We start from the raw sequence: 20,556 nt of genomic DNA on the forward strand, positions 1-20,556 counted from the left end.
GCTGGGGTTCTCTACTGCTACTGTAGGGGTTAGTTTCCACTCAAATCCATTGAATCAAGCAATCTGAATAAGACACAAAATAAGTTAACATTTTTCAGGATTAATGGATTTAATCAAATCTAGCTCAAAAGCAGACAATATCCCACTAATATTATAGTTTACTGCTTAATAATTTTGCCTTTGATCACAGCAAACAACACAATTAAGCAATAGGAGGAGAAACATGTACTTACCCTATATATGTAATCAAGCAATGGAGCTTTAGAAGAATGTTGATCTTCAAGACTTGAAGTAAACACAGGCTCCAGCAGCATTTTCATGGGTAATGTCATACACCAGTCCAACAAACAAAGTAATAACGAAACTATAAACTAAATCAGAAATATGTAGATTACATTAGTTCGACTTAGAAAATATGAAAACCTTGATAAAGTAAGGGAAACCACATATGCAAATGAATGCTGCATGTATGCTTCCTTGAGTTGATTCGTCAGATACTAAAGGTCAGTCTGTTACCATTGGTGTTAATATGAATAAAGATGTATAATGGATTTTATATACAGTGGTGCCCCGCAAGACAAATGCCTCGCAAGACGGAAAACCCGCAAGACGAAAGGGTTTTCCGTTTGCGAGTTGCTTCGCAAGATGAATTTCCCTATGGGCTTGCTTCGCATTTTAAAATGCTGGCGGGCGGCAGCATTTTAAAAAATCCCGGGACAGCGGAGGACTTCTCCGCTGTCCCGGGGCGATTTAAAAGCCCCCGGGAAGGCAGGCAGGGGGGACAAAGACTTTTGCCCCCCGCCAGCCTTCAGAAGAGGGACCTCTTCTGAAGGCCGGCGGGGGGCGAAAGTCTTTGCTCCCCCCTGCCTGCCTTCAAAAGCCGTCCGGGACAGCGGAGAAACACGCTGCGTTTCTCCACTCTCCCGGGAAGGCAGGCAGGGGGGAGCAAAGACTTTTGCCCCCCGCCGGCCTTCAGAAGAGGTCCCAGGGTTTTTTAAAATGCTGGCGGGCGGCAGCGAATGCTTCGCTGCCGCCCGCCAGCGAACGCTTCGCTGCCGCCCGCCAGCATTTTAAGATCGCCCCGGACAGCGGAGAAGTCCTCCGCTGTCCCGGGGTTTTTTAAAATGCTGGGGGTGGGAAGAAAAGCCCTTGTCCCCCCCCCCCAGCTTTCAGAAGAGGTCGGGGGACAGACTGTCCCGGACCTGGTCTGAAGGCGGTTTCCATAGGAACGCATTGATTGATTTTCAATGCATTCCTATGGGAAACTGTGCTTCGCAAGACGAAAAACTCGCAAGACGAAAAAACTTGCGGAACGAATTAATTTCGTCTTGCGAGGCACCACTGTATTTGTTCCACTATAAGTCTTCACAGAAATATTGACAGAATTTAGCCCATGTTAATTACTGCAAGTTTTCACCAGATATATGGAGCACTATTTAGGAATATACCTGACTATTCTGGTGCATCAGGTATGTGCTATATGTAATTAATATAAAAATAACAGATCCTCAGCCTGGATTCAGAGGAGCTATTTAGGAAACCTAGGCTTGAGACTCCATGTAATTGGTGGATAAAAGAAAATGTAAATAAGTTTATTACTATAACATTAATATATTTGGCGAATTTAAATTTCTTAAAAATCAGAACAGATGGTTGATCATTCTCTTCATTAATAAAAAGTTTTCCATTTTTAATGCTATTGCCACTTTAAACCATGCTAAAGTCAAAATGCGCCTGACACCATCAGGATATACTAAGCCAGGGGCCAGAGAAGTGGCACCGGGGGGGGGGGGGCTGGAAGAAGAGGCGAGGGGAGCAAGAAGTCCTCCTCCCCACCTCCACCCCCACCTGCTGCGCTTACCTTCCCAGGGGCTGCCACTGCCACCACCACTTCGGCTGCTGCTTCTCATGGGTAGGCAGAGCGAGCTCATCCACTCCGCTCTCTGGCCCACAGGAGCACCAGGGTGACGGCGGTGGGGGGAGGAAGAGGCCGCGCCTGGTTTACCTCAGCGCAGTGACGTCTCTGCCAATGAAACGCCGCTGAGGTAAACCAGGTGCAGTGTTTGAGTGGCAGAGCCGCCGCCGCCGCTCGGTCTCTTCCTCCTGTCACCAACGCTGGGAGTCTCGGCTTCACTGTGGGTTCCGGCTTCGCGTCGTGGGCCGGATTTAGGTCCCAGGTGAGCCTGATCCAGCCTGGGGCCGTAATTTGCTGACCTCTGTACTAAGCACACCTGGATTATATGGATAACAGGGGTTTGGGCTCTGGCACTGACAGCCCGGGGTAAGATTTGGGTGAAACTCTGCAAAAAAACTTGCACAATTATTCTGTTTGATGTTGAAAATATTGATTTCTTAATGCTGAGTTCAAAAAAATAGGGGTTGTTTTATACATTGTCCATACATACAGAAGTGAATAACGTATTCACTTCTGTATGTATGGACAATGTTGACATGCATAAAGTAACTGAGTTCATACATTGTACAGCTCCAGAAAAGTATTTCAGCTTTGGGGTATAATCTATGTTTATGTAAATGCATATTCTTGTTAGATTTATGATGTGCTATCTTTTAGAAAAATAGAATTGTAGGATGGAAGAGACCCCAAGGGTCATCGAGTCCAACCCCCAACAATGCAAGAATTGCAACTAAAGCATGTATGACAGAGGGCCATCCAACCTCCTGAGGGAGACTATTCCACTGTCAAACAACTCTTACTGTCAGAAAGACCCAAGGGTCTTAGAATTAAGAACCCTCTACAATCCACATATCCCACTGAATATGCAAGAAAACTATGCAACACTTTCTCTAAGAAGCTGCTCAAACATCTGATCAGCGTTCTCTACTCTAAACAGAAGCTAATAAAGGAGGAACTCTTTGTATTGGACAACTCTATCAGGAACCACCAAGCTTGGCAAGAGTTCCAAAAGGAAAAACAAAACATTTACCACTCTCAACTGGAGCTACTGAAAAAACAGAAAAACAAGAAACTCTCTAACCTTTCCAACCTACAGGCTACAAATCAAAACAAGATCAACAATATTGTCAATCTCTCACAGCAAGCACTCAGCCCAGCTGAGGAATCAGTCCTTTCACGTGGACTGTCATTCTGCCCTGCCAAATCCCCACACATGATCCAGTTCTGCGGGGACTTGGAAGCATTTTTCCGCCGTTTACGCCTGAAGGAGTATTTTCAACACACACAACAACAAGACAAAGCAGAACAAGCAACAACTTCACAACACAACACCTCTCAACCCACTGGAGAACAACAACCACCCTCCCAACAGAACACTGACCACCAACTACCACCGAAAAAGTGTTACACAAAAAGGGACTCCACATGGACCCCTCCTGATGGACGCAATACCACACTGGACTTGTACATTGACTGCTTCCGCCACAGAATCCAAACAGATGTGACCAGAAAACACCATCGCTTACAACAAAATCTAAACCATGCTGAAAGGAGAGCCATAGATAATCTCAGAAACAACCCAGACATTATAATTAAAGAAGCGGACAAAGGTGGAGCTTGTCCTTACCCACAACAACTTCAAATTCGGTGATGACCTGTTCCTTCAGATCAGCGGCACAGCAATGGGCACCCGCATGGCCCCACAGTATGCCAACATCTTCATGGCGGATTTAGAACAACGTTTCCTAAACTCCTACCCACTCAAACCTCTCTTGTACCTGCGATACATTGACGATATTTTTATCATCTGGACACATGGTCAACAGACCCTGAACACCTTCCACCAGAAATTCAATGATTTTCACCCCACAATCAACCTAACAATGAATCAATCTATGCAAGAAATACATTTTTTGGACACTACTATAAAAATACAGGATGGGCACATAGACACCACCTTATACCGTAAACCAACTGACCGACAAACATATCTACATGCCTCTAGCTACCATCCCAAACATACCAAACAGTCCATTGTATATAGCCAGGCACTACGTTACAGCCGCATCTGTTCCAGTTCTACAGACAGAGACTCTCACCTAAGAGATCTACAGCAAACCTTTTTAGAACTAAAATACCCAACAGATGAAGTTAGACAACAGATCAACAGAGCCAGACTGATACCCAGAGAGAACTTGCTGCAAGACAGACCCAAAAAAGAAAATAACAGAACACCTCTAGTCATCACATATAGCTCCCAAGTTAAAAAAGTACAACGCATCATCAGAGATCTACAACCTCTCCTGGACAATGACAGTTCTCTTTCTCAAGCTCTGGGAGGAAGACCTTTCATTGCCTACAGACAGCCACCCAGTCTTAAACAACTCCTAACCCACAATAACACTACAACCAGACCTAACACGGACACTGGCACCAGAGCCTGCAATAAACCCAGATGCCAACTTTGCTGCCACATACACCCGGACAACACTATTACTGGCCCCAACAACATCACACATACCATCTCGGGACTATTTAATTGCTCATCGTCTAACATTGTGTATGCCATCAAATGCCAACAGTGTCCTTCAGCTCTCTATACTGGACAAACAGGCCAGACCTTACGCCAAAGAATAAACGGACATAAATCGGACATCAGGAATCACAAGACAGAGAAACCAGTAGGAGAACACTTCAATCTCCCAGGACATTCTATACAAGATCTCAAAGTAGCTGTTTTACTACAAAGGAATTTCAGAAATAGACTGGAAAGAGAAGCTGCTGAATTACAACTTATCACCAAACTTAAAACCATGGAGAAACCTGGCCTGAACAAAGACCTTGGATTCTTATCTCATTATACATGACAAAGCCATTTTTCACCTTTTCACCCCTTGCTTCCTCCTGTAAGACCTATTGCAGTCGTTAAGAGTCGTCAACAGGCTCATCACAGCCATCTGCCAATCACCCATTCCCACCACCCTTCTGAGTAATACCCCTCCCCACCTTCTCACTATATAGAAGGGTCTGGAAACTTCTGTTTCAGTGTATCTGAAGAAGTGTGCATGCACACGAAAGCTCATACCAAGAACTGACTTAGTTGGTCTTTAAGGTGCTACTGGAAGGAATTTTTTTTGTTTTGTCAGAAAGTTCTCTGTGATGTTGAGACAGAATCTCCTTTCTTGTAACTTGAAGCCATTGCTTCAAGTCTTACCCTCCTGAACAGGAGAAAACAAGCTAGTTCCCTTTTTCATGTGACAGCCCTTGAGATATTTGAAGATGATTATCATATCTCCTTCTCCAGGTTAAACATACTCAGCTCCTTCAATCATTGCTCATAAGGCTTGGTTTCCAGACCCTTGATCATCTTGCTTGGCCTCCTCTGCACACCTTCCAGCATGTCAACTTCCTTCTTAAATTGTGGTGCCCAGAATTGACACAATATTCCAGGTGTGGTTTCACCAAGGTAGAATTGAGTGGTACTATTACTTCCCTTGATGCAGCCTAGACTAGCATTAGGGTTTTTTTGTTTGTTTGTTTTTTTGCTGCTGCGTCACAATGTTCACTCATGTTAAACTTGTGCTCCAGCAAGGCCCCTAGATCCTTTTCACATATACTGCTAGCAAACCAGGTGTCCCCATCTTATATTTGTGCATTTGGTTCTTCCTGCCTAAGTGCAAAACATTTGTGCCCACTGAAATTCATTTTGTTAGCTTGGGCCCAGTTCTTCAATCTGTTAAGGTTATTCTGAATTCTGATTCTCTCTTCTGTGACATTAGGTACCTCTTCCAGTTTGGTGTCATCTGCATTTTCTTCATCCAAGTCATTTATAAAGATGTTGAACAACAATGGGCCCAGGCTAGAAGCCTGTGGCACCTCACTTGTCACTTTTCCCCAGGATGATGAGGAACCATTAATTGGGGATGGGGCTCCAGAATTAGGGAAAATAATGATGTAAAAATTGGAGTCCACAAATCAGAGCATGCAATTAAAAAATCTGGAGGGAGACTATCTTCAACAGAGGCTTTGCCTTTTTTTTTAGTCTCAGTAAAAAATCTCAATCTCTTTTGTAGTTTCTATTGGTCCATTCACTAGCCAATGGGGGTTGTATTGCAGCTGATGTACTTCTACAGAAATGGTAATTTTCCAGACTTCCGGGTTGGCGCCATCGCCGAATGGCGGACTCCCTCCGAGCTCTGGAGGGAGTCTGCTCGGCAGGGGTTGGGTCCCGCCGCGCCGGCGACGCGGGGACCCTCAAAAACCATGGGCGCGGAAGCCCATGGACCTGGTGACTCGGCGGGCACCGTTTGTGCCCCCCCGACCCGTGAAGGAGCCTTTTTAAAGGCTACGGAGTGGGGGACGGGGGGTGGTGTGGTGCTATGAGTCTTCTGCTTCCCCTGCTGAGCGAAGCCGTATGCCATTCGACGGAGAGCGCTGACTTCTTCTATTGAAAATTTGGACTAAAAATAATAACCCGTGAGTAATTTGGAAATCGGACCTAAAAGGGAATTTTTTTTTTCTGGATTCGGAACGAGCGGGGGAGGTGCAAAAAGGAAGTCCCGTCTCCCCCCTGTTGTAGATGATTTAAAGCAAGGATCTGACAACTAAGGTTGAGAGAAGAGTCCGTTTTTTTATTATTATTGATAAAAGTTATTAATTTCACGATGGGAAATTACAAGTAACTGTGCTGGAGGAGAAGAGTGGATTGTGAGAGCTAAAGTGCAACCCCCTGGGAACCGGGAGCGATTCGTGAGAGAGCCTGGTGAAGAGATATAGAGATTTTGACAGCTGTCAAAGTAGCTGTCAAAGTTGGAGAATAAAAAGAGAACTTTGTTATGATGACTTTGCTGGTTAGATTTGTTACAATTTGGATATAAATTGCTGAAAACAAGGGATAACAAGTTAGCTTGACTTTTGGGTGTGATCTGGAAGGAAACTAAGTTACCATAATCCCTCTAGAGGGGTTTTGGGGACATTGCAAGAATGGTTGTAAGTGGAAAAATACTCATGGAATTGAACAGGACTTTTTATCTCCTGGGAAAGCTGCAAAAACGAAACATTATTTTGTCTACAGAGGTCTCTACACTAAAGGAGACAATAGATATATCTTTGAAGAATGGAAGGGACTTGACACAAGTTTTTGTTCCTGAATAAATAAAGCCTCTGTAGAGGAACTAGAAGTTTTTGAATTAGAATGTTTTTGCAGCGGAACAGGAAAAGAAACCTGAGGAAAATGAGGAAAGAGAACAACAAGAATTGGACTAAGCTGGAAGTTGGAGCATTTGGGACATTCAGACTTAAAAGGATTAAGAAACAGAATTCGAGTTTTTACTCTTAAATATAGAGGTCTGGATGGAAGAAAAATGGACTTTCTTGAAATAGAGCTTCTCCAAGATTGGGTGTTTGAAACTAAAGACTACCAAAAAGACGGCAAAGTGGAGTCGAGAGAGACTTGGACATGGACGTGGGGTCTCCAGGCTGATAGCAGATAGATTGATGGACATTGGGGATCGAAACCGGGAAAGGGGGGAGGGAGATTTGGAATCCAAAGGGTGTAAAATTATATTCTGAAGTTTTTTTTTGTTTTTTTATTTCGTTCTGCTGTGTGCACTAAAAAGGGGAATTCGTGGAAGGGAATTGGGATCGACCTTAGGGGGGGGGAATTTTTAAGTTGAAAGACGGTGGAATATAAAGGGAAAGTGGTTATATAAGATGAATTAAATTGAATAATGGGCTAATTATAATAAGTTTAAAATTTGGGGTAAGAACTTGTGGAACTAATCTAATGGAAATGGAATACAAGAGGGGGAGGGGTGGGGAAGTCCTGGAAAGATGTTAATGAAAGTAAGGCCTTAAATGCAAACGCTTCTTTTTTCTTTCTTTTTTCTTTCATGTTTTGGACTTTTTGGAAATTTCAATAAATATGATTTAAAAAAAAAAAGAAATGGTAATTTTCCTTTCCAGGTTTCCTTCTCCTAGTTCATGCGGCTCCAGTTTCCTCATCTCTGACCAATTTTCTGTTGCGCTTGATGAGAAATAGCATTATTATTTCTGGAAGGTCTCTCAAAGGGGATCAAATCATCCTGGAGCATAGCGCTGGTGGTTCTGTCAGGTTTTCATTGTGTAGGAAAGGCATGTCCAACTTCAAGTAGGCTGTGATCTACTATCCAGTATCAAAAACTGGCACTGATCTACCACACTCTTCCATTGTCATTTGGGCAAGGAGTAAGGTGTGGGTGGCCAGGAAAATCCCCTTTCTTTCCTTAGCACAGATTTGTGTTTCGATTCCATTGCCTTCTTCCACGTATTGCCAAAAGGGAGGCGACAGCTGATTAAGTCACAGGCTGCTCTGTATGGAGGAAGAAGGAAAGGTGCTCTCCTTTTATCCAGCCTCATTCCGAATGCGGAACATCAGCACCCCCACACTCCACTTTCCTTTGCTCCCAAGAGGGACCACTGCACCCTTTCCCTGCTGCACAAGCGCGGCCCTGCAGCACCCAGCGAGAGTCGCCCAGCCAAAGGCAGCCTCCTTAGCACAGCAAAGTGGGAGAGGCGTGTGCTCCGCAGCTCATGGGACGGCGAAAGCAGAGGCACAACCTCCCTCCTTCAGTCACCTCGCAAGCCCCATTCAGCCTGCTGGCGCGTGCTCACGGGACAGTGAAAGTGGAGGCACAACTCACTCTCTCCTGCAGCTGCCTCCTGATAGCATGTGCTCTGGAGCTCACGGGAAGGCAGAAGTGGAGGCACAACTCTCTCCTGCAGCTGCTTCGAAAGCCCCATTCAGCTCCATCTGCAAAGGAGGAGCAAAGGCTGCCTGGCCATAGTGCGCTTGACTGAAATCCATCCAGGGATGCGACTGTATCCTTTCTCTTGGATGATCAAGAGGAGCAGGGGACAGAAAAGGCTGCAAGGTTTTTAGCTGGGGCAATCAGAGTAAAATCCACTATTTGACTATTGATTCAAAACCCTAAAATGTATTTCATATAATTGACTTTTTATTTCTATTCTTTGTATATCGTATTGTTGTTTTATTGCTATGGCCAACGGCTGACGCAAATAAAGATTCATTCATTCATCTAGCGATTGACCTGTTGGACATGCCTGGAATGGTGCCACTGAGTCTGGGTCCAACTCAGGATTGCTCCGGTCTATTAGTCTTTCTCTTAATGTGCCCAGTCTTTCTAAAATAGCTTTTTGCTCAGTTTGAGGTAATTGGTTGTATGAACTTATTAAGTGCTCTTCTTCAGAAATTCTAGAATTGTTAAGAAGGTCTTGAACATAATCCTTCTCCATGGAATTTACTGGAGGAAGGTGTAACGTGATGCACTGATGTTCTTTGCTGGAAGAAATCAAAGGCACTTCTTTTAAGGTACGGTTTTCAGTCAGACAGGATGGCCCTGGGTTGTATCCTTGCATGCTGAGAGTTGTTTAGGGTCAGGAGAGATTTCTTCACTGTGTCCAGAAAGACTTGGTTAGGTGACACACCAACTCTGGCCAAATGATCTTTCCTCTTTGGGAGCAGAGATGGGATTCTATCTGACCTAAATGTTATAATGCATTTTTGTGCTAAAGGATGGGCATATAGAACTTTAATAAATGATAGGTCAGTTTCCTTTGCTGATAAATGTAATAGCATGCTAAGGTCTTTCAAGGCCCAAGTTTTTGTGTTCAACTGAAATATATTTTTCCTGTAGGGGTGAATGTTTAAGGCTATCCTATTTGCCTGAAGGATTAAATTTGAATCTTTTGGGGAGCTGCTGACTATGAAGAGTGGAAAAGTTGACCAGCTACATTATTATTTGGTGTTTGGTTTAGGAGGGAACGTTTTTTCAACAGATAACAAACTATTTATCTTATTTGAAATGCTTCTGAACTCTATAAAGATATTTTTGACCGTTACAGCCACCAGATCATATTGTTCAGCAAGGAGTGCTCTATTACTTGGTAGAGAGGTGGGGTTTTTAATTTCTTCCTGGTCACTTCCACCTGTGTGGTTATTGTTATTGTTAGTATTACTGGTATTTTCAGCATATGGTTGCCTGACTTTCTATTTCTAGAACCTTGAATCTATTAAAGGTAGGAATTATAGGTTTATTATCATCCAATATTGAGCTATCAGATCCAAAAAAGCGCATCCATTTTGAGCTGTTTTGTTTGGGGGTGGGGTGGGAGAATGGTTAGAATTACTTCATGGGCACTATCTGGAGCCCATTTCGTTTAGCTGCTGATTAAACATTAGGGTACATTCATAAACTACAGTACATTCATATATCTCTCTATATATGAATATGTGTGATCAAATGCTGTATCTACAAAAAGTAAGTTTAAAAAGAATGAATTATTGAAGAGAGAATATGTTATCCTAAAATCTGTTATCTTAAGTTAGGCCTGTCCATCAGGAAAATAAAAAGCCAAGCCAAGCAATAGTTAATAAATAATGGCTGCTAAATGCAAAACCACAGAACAATAGACCTCATCATATAAAGAAATAATTTATCTGTATGAGGCAAGCCAGTTCAGATGTACAGTAAGGCATGGTGTTTATCTTTAAGGAGCCTCAAGGGCTCAGATTTTGGAAGAATGTGCTAATGTCCTTTCCCTTTTGTTCCAGACTCCTCGGGGTCTCCTTTCACTGCACAGGTCTTACTCTTTAAAGCAGCAGACCACAGTTCTTAGTATTCTGTTCAGCTCAAACAGAGAAAAGTTCTAGTATATTCTCCTTAAGTCCCCAATCCCACTGGATGTTCCAACTGAACTCCCAGCCTGCACAACCCAGTAGGTCCTAAAGGTTTTTGAAATTGGGCTTCCTAAAGTCCAGAGTGCATGTCCAACCGCACTCAGCTTTCCTTTGCATCTGTATCATGAAACCCAGGAGGACATGATCACTTCCTTCCGAGTGCTTCCAAAAAGTGGTATGCTTACTGATATTAAAGGCTGCGGGTGTACTAGTCAGTAAATAAATCTACTAGAATATTTTTGAAGAAAAGAGATAGATAGATGATAGACAATTTTTATTACTTATTTATACCAGGGGTTGGCAAACTACGGCCCCTGGGACAGATTAGGCCCACCTGGGTCCTAAATCTGGCCCGTGCTGTGAAGCCAGAACCCGACGTGAAGCCGAGACTCCTGGCGATGGCAGCGACAGGAGGAAGAGGCTGAGCGGTGATGGCTCGGCCACTTAAACACCGCGCCTGGTTTACCTCAGTGGCATTTGATTGGTAGAGACATCCCCATGCCGTGCTGAGGTAAACCAGGCGCAGCCTCCTCCCCCTGGTGCGCCTGTGGGCCAGAGAGCGGAGCGGACGAGCTCGCTCTGCCGACCCATGAGAAGAAGCAGAGGCGGTGGTGGTGGTGGCAGCAGCAGCCCCTGGGAAGGAAGGTAAGCTCTGGGGCTGAGGCTCTTCTTCTAGCTCCCTCCCCGTGCCACTTCTCCAGCCTGCCACAAGGTCTGAGGGACAGACCAGCTCGCTGCTAAAAAAATTTGCCGACCCCTGATTTATACCCTGCCTTTCCCCCAGGTCTAGGACCAAAAGCAACTCACAAAAATTAAAACAAAAATGGAAAAAACAGAGATAGCTAAAAACATATAAAAATTATAGTTAAAAAGTAATCAAACTAATATGGATTTAAAACAATTTAAAAGGAAAATTATTAAAATGCAGACAGATCAACAGCACAGCACTTTGAAAAGTTCTTTCTTTAAAAGCAGCCAGTTCTGCTGGAATAAAACAGTCCTCACCTGCCAGTTGAATGGCACCCATCTAACTTCTCTAGGAAGGGAGATCCAAAGCCGTCTCTTATGTCCTCACCAGGTATGCCTGTGAGGGTGGTGGGACTGAGAAAAGGGCCTCCATTGAAGATCTCAGAGCCCAGGCAGGTCCATATGGGAAAACATAGTCCTCAAACAGCCTGAACCTACGCCATGTATATACACCTTACACAATAGTTATAAAAGGCACTTCACTTTATACACACACTTGTGTTTTTTGTGCCTTTGTTTAATAGACTGAGAAGAGGTTCTCTTTTTTGGTGTGGCTGTGAACAAATACTATCACCATCAGTCCAATGGTTTTGAAGAACTGCTAATCATCATTTTTGCAGTTTGAAGGAAGAACAAGGCCACAGCTATTCAAGCGCAGATAACTAAGGGTATGGCTCTAAAGCAACAGCCTGGGAAATATACACTGTATGTTTTCATACTCCCACCCACTACTGGATCATGGGAACAGTGTTTAAATATTAACTCCACAGTAAAAACCATCATATCAGGACAAACCATTGATAGTTTAATATTCCATACCTTTTTATCACCTTCCACGGAGGAGTATTCTGCACTAGGCAAGAGAAATGCAATTGTGGCCACAAGGATCTGTGTAAATCAAATTTCAGAAGGATAAATTTACAGACATGTTCTATTTTCCAAAGTCATTCTCGAAGCAGGTGTCAAAAGTGTTAGTGAAATTTGAAGCTGACCTAGTTCATAAGAAAATAAACACCTACTATCTCCCATGTGTCCCATTCATCTTTCCCTCCACTTCTCTAGTACTACAGAAAAGGGGGGTGGGGATAATAATCTTTCCAAATCTTACCAGATTTTACAACTAGAAACACACAAATTAAGCACACATCATGCAAACCTGCTTACTCTGCTTACAATTTAAATCTAGTTTTAAAAAGTCATCATGCTTTGGGCCAACAATTCAGCTAACAATTCAGCCATATAACTAAATTACATCAATTGTGCCTGTAGATGTATACTAAATATATACTCAGATCTGTACTCTGTTGTCTGAATAAGATATCACCATATTTTTTGTGTATAAGATGATGTTTTTCGCTAAAAAAGTAGTCCAAAATAGAGGGTCTTCTAGCTCTAGCTGCTGGTTCTGCTTGGACCCCTTCTCCTGCTCAATATCGCTAGCTATCACTCGCTCACTTGCCCTGATTTTCCTGTCTATGTTCCTCAGCGGTGGTGAATTAAGGGCTAAAAAAAAAGCTTGCCTTATACATGGCGGTGTGTTATACATGGTAGGTTTTTGTACATAATTAAGCATAGTATATCTGTTACTGAAAACAACACACAAATATTAAAGAGATAAACATACTTCAATAATTTTTCTGGGTAGCGAAGATTTGTATTTCTCAAGTTTTTCCCAATAGGAGGTCAGTAATTGAAAGATATCACAGGCTTCCTGTGCTACCTGTTTGTTGCAAAACTAAAAAGAAGAAGAAACAAAACACCAATAACGAACCAACAAAATGGAATACAAACAAACTGGAAACATTTCAGATACTGCAAATAGTTACTACAGATTATTGTTTAATTAGTCCAGTTTGGAGAACACCCCTTCCCACAATGAAGAGTTAATGCACAGTAGGAGAGCAGGCTCATATCTGGAATGTACAAAACCATTGTCAACCCTGTGTTCAGGACTGATGCAGGATAGCCCCAGTTGAAAGACCACAGATATCTCTGTGTCATAGGCCTCTGCTCCCAGGCTACCTCTCCCAGACTCTGCCTTTATGCCTAAACTTTCATTTTAAAGGTACAACCATCTTGTCTGAACATGGGCACTCCTTCTGTGTTCCATAGTCTCTCCCAGGTGTACTCATTGCACTGTTGGTGCTGTGAAAAGCATTTGTTTCCTCTGTAAAGGTCTTGGCTCTGACTCTGCAGGTACTGGTGTTACGGGCGATGGCTCTGTGAGCTCCTGTCAGGAGTAGGCTCAGAACCCAAAACCCTGTATGACTCCATAACTGGAGATGCTACAGCCTCAGATTCTGAACTTTGATCACAGCAAGATTCTGTCAAATATGTCAGCCAGCTACTGATCTACTGAGTGTGTAGAGGACTGAGGACTGATTGTTTGGTAAAGGTATCTGGAAATTGTAGGTTTGGGGTATGTGACTTTCCTGAGGTAGCCTTAATGGAGAATTTTTTTCCTTAAGGAAGGAACTAAGGAAAGGGATAGAAAATAAAAATAACTAATTGTCTTCTTTTTCCTCTTATGAAAAAAAGTGTGCCTGAGAGAGAAGAGCAAAAGAATGAACTCAACTAAGAGCTTCCGCCTCCTACCTGTTACCTGCTACGCAGGCAAAGGCAGTGTGGAATGCTGAGTGTTTGTGCAGATATTTATTAATATGCAGTTCATGCAATGTGACCCTGCCTATTGTCAAGAGGAGGTGCTGTCTTAGATTACTTCCTTCCTCTGGCACCTTGGAAACACATTTTTTTGTTTAGTTAAAAAAATCATGACAATAAATTCTATGCTTTCCTCAACATTTTCATCAGAAAACAATAGATGCAGTGAGAAATATTGGAATCAAGTTGTTAGCTGCAATGCAACAGGGACTTAAATTGGAACGTTTCTTTCAGAAATGTCTCAGCAAGCATTTTATTGTCTTAAGTACATAGCAAATGGTTTAATTTACAAAACTTCATAATTTGTGTTGACAGATTGAATTTGAGAATCTTCCAAACAGCTTAATAAAATATTCTAAGTATTTAAAACACTCTTTGGTTGAAGTCAAACCCCACAATTTTGCACAATCAAGTCATACAAACTTGTGTCATACTGGTACCTTTAGTGTCACACCTAAAACATTTATTGCATCCTTTACTTGGGGATGGTTTGTACATTGCACTAGTTCTTCACATATCCAAAGCCCAAGGCAGCAAAGAGCTAAACACCTTGAAAACAAGAAATATACATGTCAGTAAGCCATCATGTCCCTCTTATTTTTCAGTTCTATGAACAACTGAATTGTAAAAAGACAGCAACACATGTGGATTCAGATGGTTGCTGTATTATGTGACAATCTATACTCTTATACAGGACTTGATCCTAAATCCAACTATAGTTCGGGTGTGTTGTGCGACATTAACACAGGAAGCATCACTTTGTCAGCCACTGAATAGAGTCAAGTGGTATTTAACAACAACAACAACAACAACTTTATTGTCAATGTACAACCTGTGTACAATGAAATTAACCGAGCCTCCCCCCCCAACACTCAGTTTCATTACACTCTGTGTGCTTGTCGCACAACACACCCGAAAGTCAGATGCACTATATTATTTTCCGTTCAGCAGCCTAACAGCCCACGGATAGAAACTGTTTTTTAGCCTGTTGGTATGACTGATTATACTTCTATATTTCCTGCCTGAGGGTAGAAGATTAAAGAGGTACTGGCTGGGGTGTGAATCGTCCCTAAGAATTTTTCTCGCTCTCCTAAGGCGATGTCATCTAGCGGACTCAAGGAACAGCCTATGATATTATGTGCTGTGTTCACCACCCTCTGTAAAGACTTTCTGTCCGTGGCTGTCAAGCCAACGTACCACACTGTGATACAATATGAGAGGACACTTTCTACTGTGGACCGGTAGAAGGAGGTCATCAATTGTTGTTTAACACTGTTCTTTCACAAGACCCTGAGGAATATTTCCAGTTGTAACCCACTTTTGGGTTTATGACTGCACTTTAGTTACAGCGGACAAAGTAACAATAGTATCAGACAATTATAACCCTTCTACACAAATAATTTATTCTTCAATTTATATTCCATAATATTTTCTGTTCTATTCAGTATTTACCTTGAAGCTTCACTTGGTTCATTTGCAGCATTCTTCAAAAGAATATTTATGAGGTAGCACTACAATAAAAAATCATGACAGTAAGCAATTTACTTCAAACAAATATATTGAAGAAGAACTCTAATTTCTACCCTTAGTCAAATATAATAAAATGGAGCAAATTTCATTAATCCCAATTTTATTACTTAAAATATTTAAACTGTTTTGTTTTGCTAACCCATCTGTAATCATTCTCTCTCTTGTTCTTAATGGAAATTCTGCACATAATTCCTTAATGCAATTAATTCACACCCTTCCTCTCAAAATGCTGCCAAATATACAATGGGCTCGCATATCCTTTAGGCAACTGGTATGTTTTGTATTAGGGACGTGGGTGGGGCTGTGGGTTAAACCACAGAGCCTAGGACTTGCCGATCAGAAGGTCGGCGGTTCGAATCTCCGTGACAGGATGAGTTCCCGTTGCTTGGTCCCTGCTCCTGCCAACCTAGCAGCTCGAAAGCACATCAAAGTGCAAGTAGATAAATAGGTACCGCTCTGGCGGGAAGGTAAACGGTGTTTCCGTGCGCTGCTCTGGTTTGCCAGAAGCGGCTTAGTCATGCTGGCCACATGACCCGGAAGCTGTCTGTGGACAAACGCTGGCTCCCTCGGCCAATACAGCGAGATGAGCGCCGCAACCCCAGAGTCGGTCATGACTGGACCTAATGGTCAGGGGTCCCTTTACCTTTGCCTATGTTTTGCATTTGTTTTTTTAGGGGCTGAAATCTGATTTCTATACATGCTGCAGCCATTTCTGCACTTACCAAGAAACCTCTGTAAGATCCTGAAGAGGCATGAGAGTAGGGGGGAAGGGGACTGGGGAGATCAATTTGTTTGGTGGCATTCACTGTCGATGCCCCAGTACAAATTTCTTGCCCCATATGCAAATGCTTCCTCCAGGAATTGCAGGCTTGGATGGATGCCATTTTTAAAAAATCTTCTTTTTTTAAACTTCCTATTCTCTTATTCCACTAAAAAAGTTTAGTTCAACTAAATTGCTCAATTGCATCTGCTGTGCACAAATCTTCCTTACCTCAATACATATGGTAACATACTCTCTAATACGCTGAGGTGAAAAACACACGTCTTTTGGGGCTGTGCTCCCACACAAACCACATGACGTGTGTGAGATCACGGCCCTGAAAGACATGTTTTTTCCAGGGGCCTAAAATTGTGCGTTTTGGGGCACCGTGTGAGATCATGACCTTGAAAAAACACTTTTCGGGGTGAGCACAGCACGAAATCACAGCTCCCCAAAATGTGTGGTTTGGAGTGCCATGCTCTTGTGCGACAAAATGGGATGTCCCAAGAGTTGAGCGGTACGTGATGCTCTACATTGAAAAACAGCTGGGGAAACCAAGGTGAGATAATGAAGTTGCCAAGTGAATATATTGGAAGATACAGTATCTGAAGTATATCTGGCAAATAAGTATTTTGAATCTTGAAAAAGACCCTCTGTCCTCTCTACTCTATTTTGTAACCATGACATTTTAGGTGTCTCAGCTTTAGTATGGGGGGAGGCTCCTCCCACTAGATGGGGCAAGGCTTCTCCAATTTGCATAAGCCCCTCCACAAGAGTAAGAGAGAAGAAATGGAAGGTACACATGACTCCCCCAATTTGTAAAATAGAAATCAGCTAACATTTACTTTGACACCTGTAGTTCCTGGGATGATTTCTGCTTCAGCAGTGGGCTGCAATAATGGAATTTCTTGATAGAGGTTAGGAAAGCAAACCAGAGAACCAAGAATGGTATGTGCTTCTAAGCGTGGGGCCTATAAGCAAAACAGAAAAAGGAAAAGGAAAAAAAAGTAGGTAATTTTAAAACCCAGTAACGTTTTCTCCAGCATTGTAGGTGAAGCAGAGAAAATAACTCATAACCTGCATAAATATTCTATGTCTGCTTCTTATTTTAATTTTAGCATTCTCCTTCTGCAAGGAAATGATGAAGGAAGGATTAGTATTGTGATAACTTGACTTGATGCCCTGCATCTTGGAGACATCTCACAGGCTGCAGATGGAAATGAGACATTAAAATAGGTTCCTCTCCTATGGCAGGCCCCCACGACACAGTCCAAGCTGACCAGGAAGGCTGCCAAGCCACTAGAGAGGGTTTTCAGAGGGTATAGGTGGCTACAGGGGGAGGAAAAATAGTGCATGTGTGATGCCTTCTACATGCAAACTTTGGATCAAACCGAAGTCTGAATATATACGTCTCCCCTTAAAACGCTGTATAAAATAGCACTAGCTGCTTGTAAATCTAGTGTTATTATTAGGCATGCAAGGACAAAATAATAATTTCCCCATTCATATTAAATTTTCATTCATTTCATTTTCCATTTGTTTTAATTTTGTTCAAACCCCCCCCCCCCCAATTTCAATGGGAATTCCCACCTGCCTTTCTGCAGCTACTTTTAACTTAGATTCTTTTCATTCAAATGACACACGGTTTTGATGCATCCTGCCATCCCTCCCCAGGATCAGAGCTGCCAAATTTCAGATAAAAATGGGGACACTTTGAACTAATATGTTTCATTTTCATTTTAAAAAAAGAAGATTATTCATCTCTGGTGTCCAGATGGCAGCGAGGCCCAATTTAAAATTCTTCTAAAAACATCTATATTTCAGCATGATTTTCTTTGCTGTCTTGGATGACCAGCTAAACAGAAAATGTAAAATACCTTACAACAAAGAGGTTGCTTAGCACTGGCAATCAAAACAGAAAAATCCCAGTGCAGGCAGTATCATTTCACATGTCGACTCTGCTATACAAACATGGCTATAAAAACTGATCTTACCGCTTCATTTCACCAGCAAACACAAGTTATTATAATTCTGAGTATATCTGGTTATTTCTAAAGACATATATGCTCATATGACAAGCTACCATATAATTAATGAGCATTACATATACCAGTAGGGACGCGGGTGGCGCTGTGGGTAAAACCTCAGCGCCTAGGGCTTGCCGATCGCATGGTCGGCGGTTCGAATCCCCGCAGCAGGGTGAGCTCCCGTCTTTCGGTCCCAGCTCCTGCCCACCTAGCAGTTCGAAAGCACCCCTAAGTGCAAGTAGATAAATAGGTACCGCTTTATAGCGGGAAGGTAAATGGCATTTCCGTGTGCTGCGCTGGTCCTGGCTCGCCAGAGCAGCTTCGTCACACTGGCCACGTGACCCAGAAGTGTCTCTGGACAGCGCTGGCCCCCGGCCTCTTAAGTGAGATGGGCGCACAACCCTAGAGTCGGACACGACTGGCCCGTACGGGCAGGGGTACCTTTACGTTTACCTTTACATATACCAGTAAGATCAAGGCCCAATGTGGTTACATTTTTGAATTAGCAAAATCTGTATTTATGTGCATCATGTTGTCACAATGTCAAAAAATCACAATGAAGATACACACCTACATGTTTCATCAAAGGTAAACTATATTAATAGTGTATGGTTATTGTTAATGTACAAATTCCCTTAAACAACGTAAGTCCTCCATAGCTACCATCTTCAGCTGTACCACACAAACCTCTATGGCAATATTGGGCACTAAGAAATGGTAAGGCCGTCCCTGTTCATTTAGTTCTCATGATACTATGCTTGGGCTATTACTGTATCTAACATGGATATTTAAAAAAAACACCAATCCTTGCTCCAATCCTTTACAGCACATATGCCAGTAGACATTTGTAATGTTCATGTATAACAAAAGCTTAATAACATTCTGAAACCCAACCCTTGCTTTTAGAGTGCAAATGTGCTGCAGTATTAGTGGGGATATGATTTCTCACATTTTGTCCTTTTGATGAAACACCTTTGCAAGACTAGGATGTCACCTTATCCTACAATTTCACACATCAGCTGCCATGCTGTCTGCCCCAAGAGCCCAGTTTCACATTGTGCTAATGAGTCAACACCTGTTAAGAGTAGAGAAATCTGAACCTTGCTAACAATTGTGCACTCTCATAGGAACAGGACACCGAACATTGCCATACTTACCTCCAACATGTTTGTACTCAGGACTCTGGATGCAGCTGTTATGAAGTCTCCTATTAGCAAAGTGAAGCCAGGTAAGCCCAAGAAGAAAAAGCAGGGGGGACAGTGTCTGATCACAGTATTTAAAACATCCTGAAAAGGAGAAAAAGTTAAAATTTTTGAACTTGTTAAGGCCAGATTAGTTACGAACACTAAGAACTTTTCCAATTGACAGCAATGTCATTATTCCATACCCATGCAATGGTTTCAAACATTTATAATAAAAGGATTCTTCCTTCTTTTACTAGCCTAGATCCAGCATTTGAGTTGAAAAGCGGCTGACCCATACTAAGATGGACCCAGGAAGAATGTAGAAATCTGCCTTATTGGTCAGGCTGTTTGTTCATGTAGTACAGCAATAGAATCATAGAACTGTACAGTTGGAAGGGGCACCAGGTCTCACCCCCTGCAATGAAGGAATCTCAGCTAGATCATACATGACAGATGGCCATCAAATTCTTTTAATAATTGGAAGAGGAGAAAGGGAAAGCCATAGGAAAGGCTTTAATGAGAAAATGAAGCATTTTTGCTATGAGCTTCATGAGCGAAATCAGAAGTTACAAAAACAGGAGCCACAAAAACCTATAGACTCATTCTACCTGCAGCACACAGAGATACATAGTGGGAAAAAGATAGCCAAAGTAGTAACTCATGAAGGAGAGTCATCCACCTTCTGAAAGAGTCTATTCACTGTCAAACAGCTCTTACTATCAGAAATTTCTCCCTGATTTTTAGTTGGAATATTCTTTCTTATAACTTGAGGCCATTGGCTTGGGTCCTAGCCCCCAGAGCAAGAGAACACAAGCTTGCTCCATCCTTCATGTGACAGCCTTTTAGATATTTGAAGGTGGCTATCACATCTCCTTTCAGTCACCTTTCTACTAGGCTAAACATACTCAACTCCCTCAATGGTTCCTCATAAGGCTTGGTTTCCAGACCATCTTGGTCACCATCCTCTGAACACATTCCAGCTTAACCTTCTTAAA

General features: G+C 42.5%; 1 protein-coding gene across 11 annotated transcripts in view; it reads right to left on the bottom strand.

Moving 5' to 3' along the window:
- Nucleotides 1-20,556, bottom strand: part of RALGAPA2 (Ral GTPase activating protein catalytic subunit alpha 2) — a 178,918-nt gene that overhangs the window by 76,198 nt on the left and 82,164 nt on the right. For all 11 annotated transcript variants that reach the window (XR_014566701.1, XR_014566702.1, XR_014566703.1 and 8 more), the window contains 7 exons: nt 19,535-19,663; nt 17,196-17,321; nt 15,513-15,571; nt 14,501-14,609; nt 13,024-13,134; nt 12,219-12,287; nt 234-371 (listed from right to left, as the gene is read on the bottom strand). Coding sequence is in view for 8 of the 11 variants with exons in the window: in XM_083748549.1 (XP_083604675.1) it covers nt 234-371; nt 12,219-12,287; nt 13,024-13,134; nt 14,501-14,609; nt 15,513-15,571; nt 17,196-17,321; nt 19,535-19,663 (741 nt within the window). In the remaining 3 variants the exon portion in view is untranslated. The remainder of the gene's footprint in view (nt 1-233; nt 372-12,218; nt 12,288-13,023; nt 13,135-14,500; nt 14,610-15,512; nt 15,572-17,195; nt 17,322-19,534; nt 19,664-20,556) is intronic.

The sequence above is a fragment of the Podarcis gaigeae genome (assembly GCF_964106915.1).
Source record: "Podarcis gaigeae genome assembly, chromosome: 7".
In the NCBI taxonomy this organism is placed as follows: Eukaryota; Metazoa; Chordata; class Lepidosauria; order Squamata; family Lacertidae; genus Podarcis; species Podarcis gaigeae.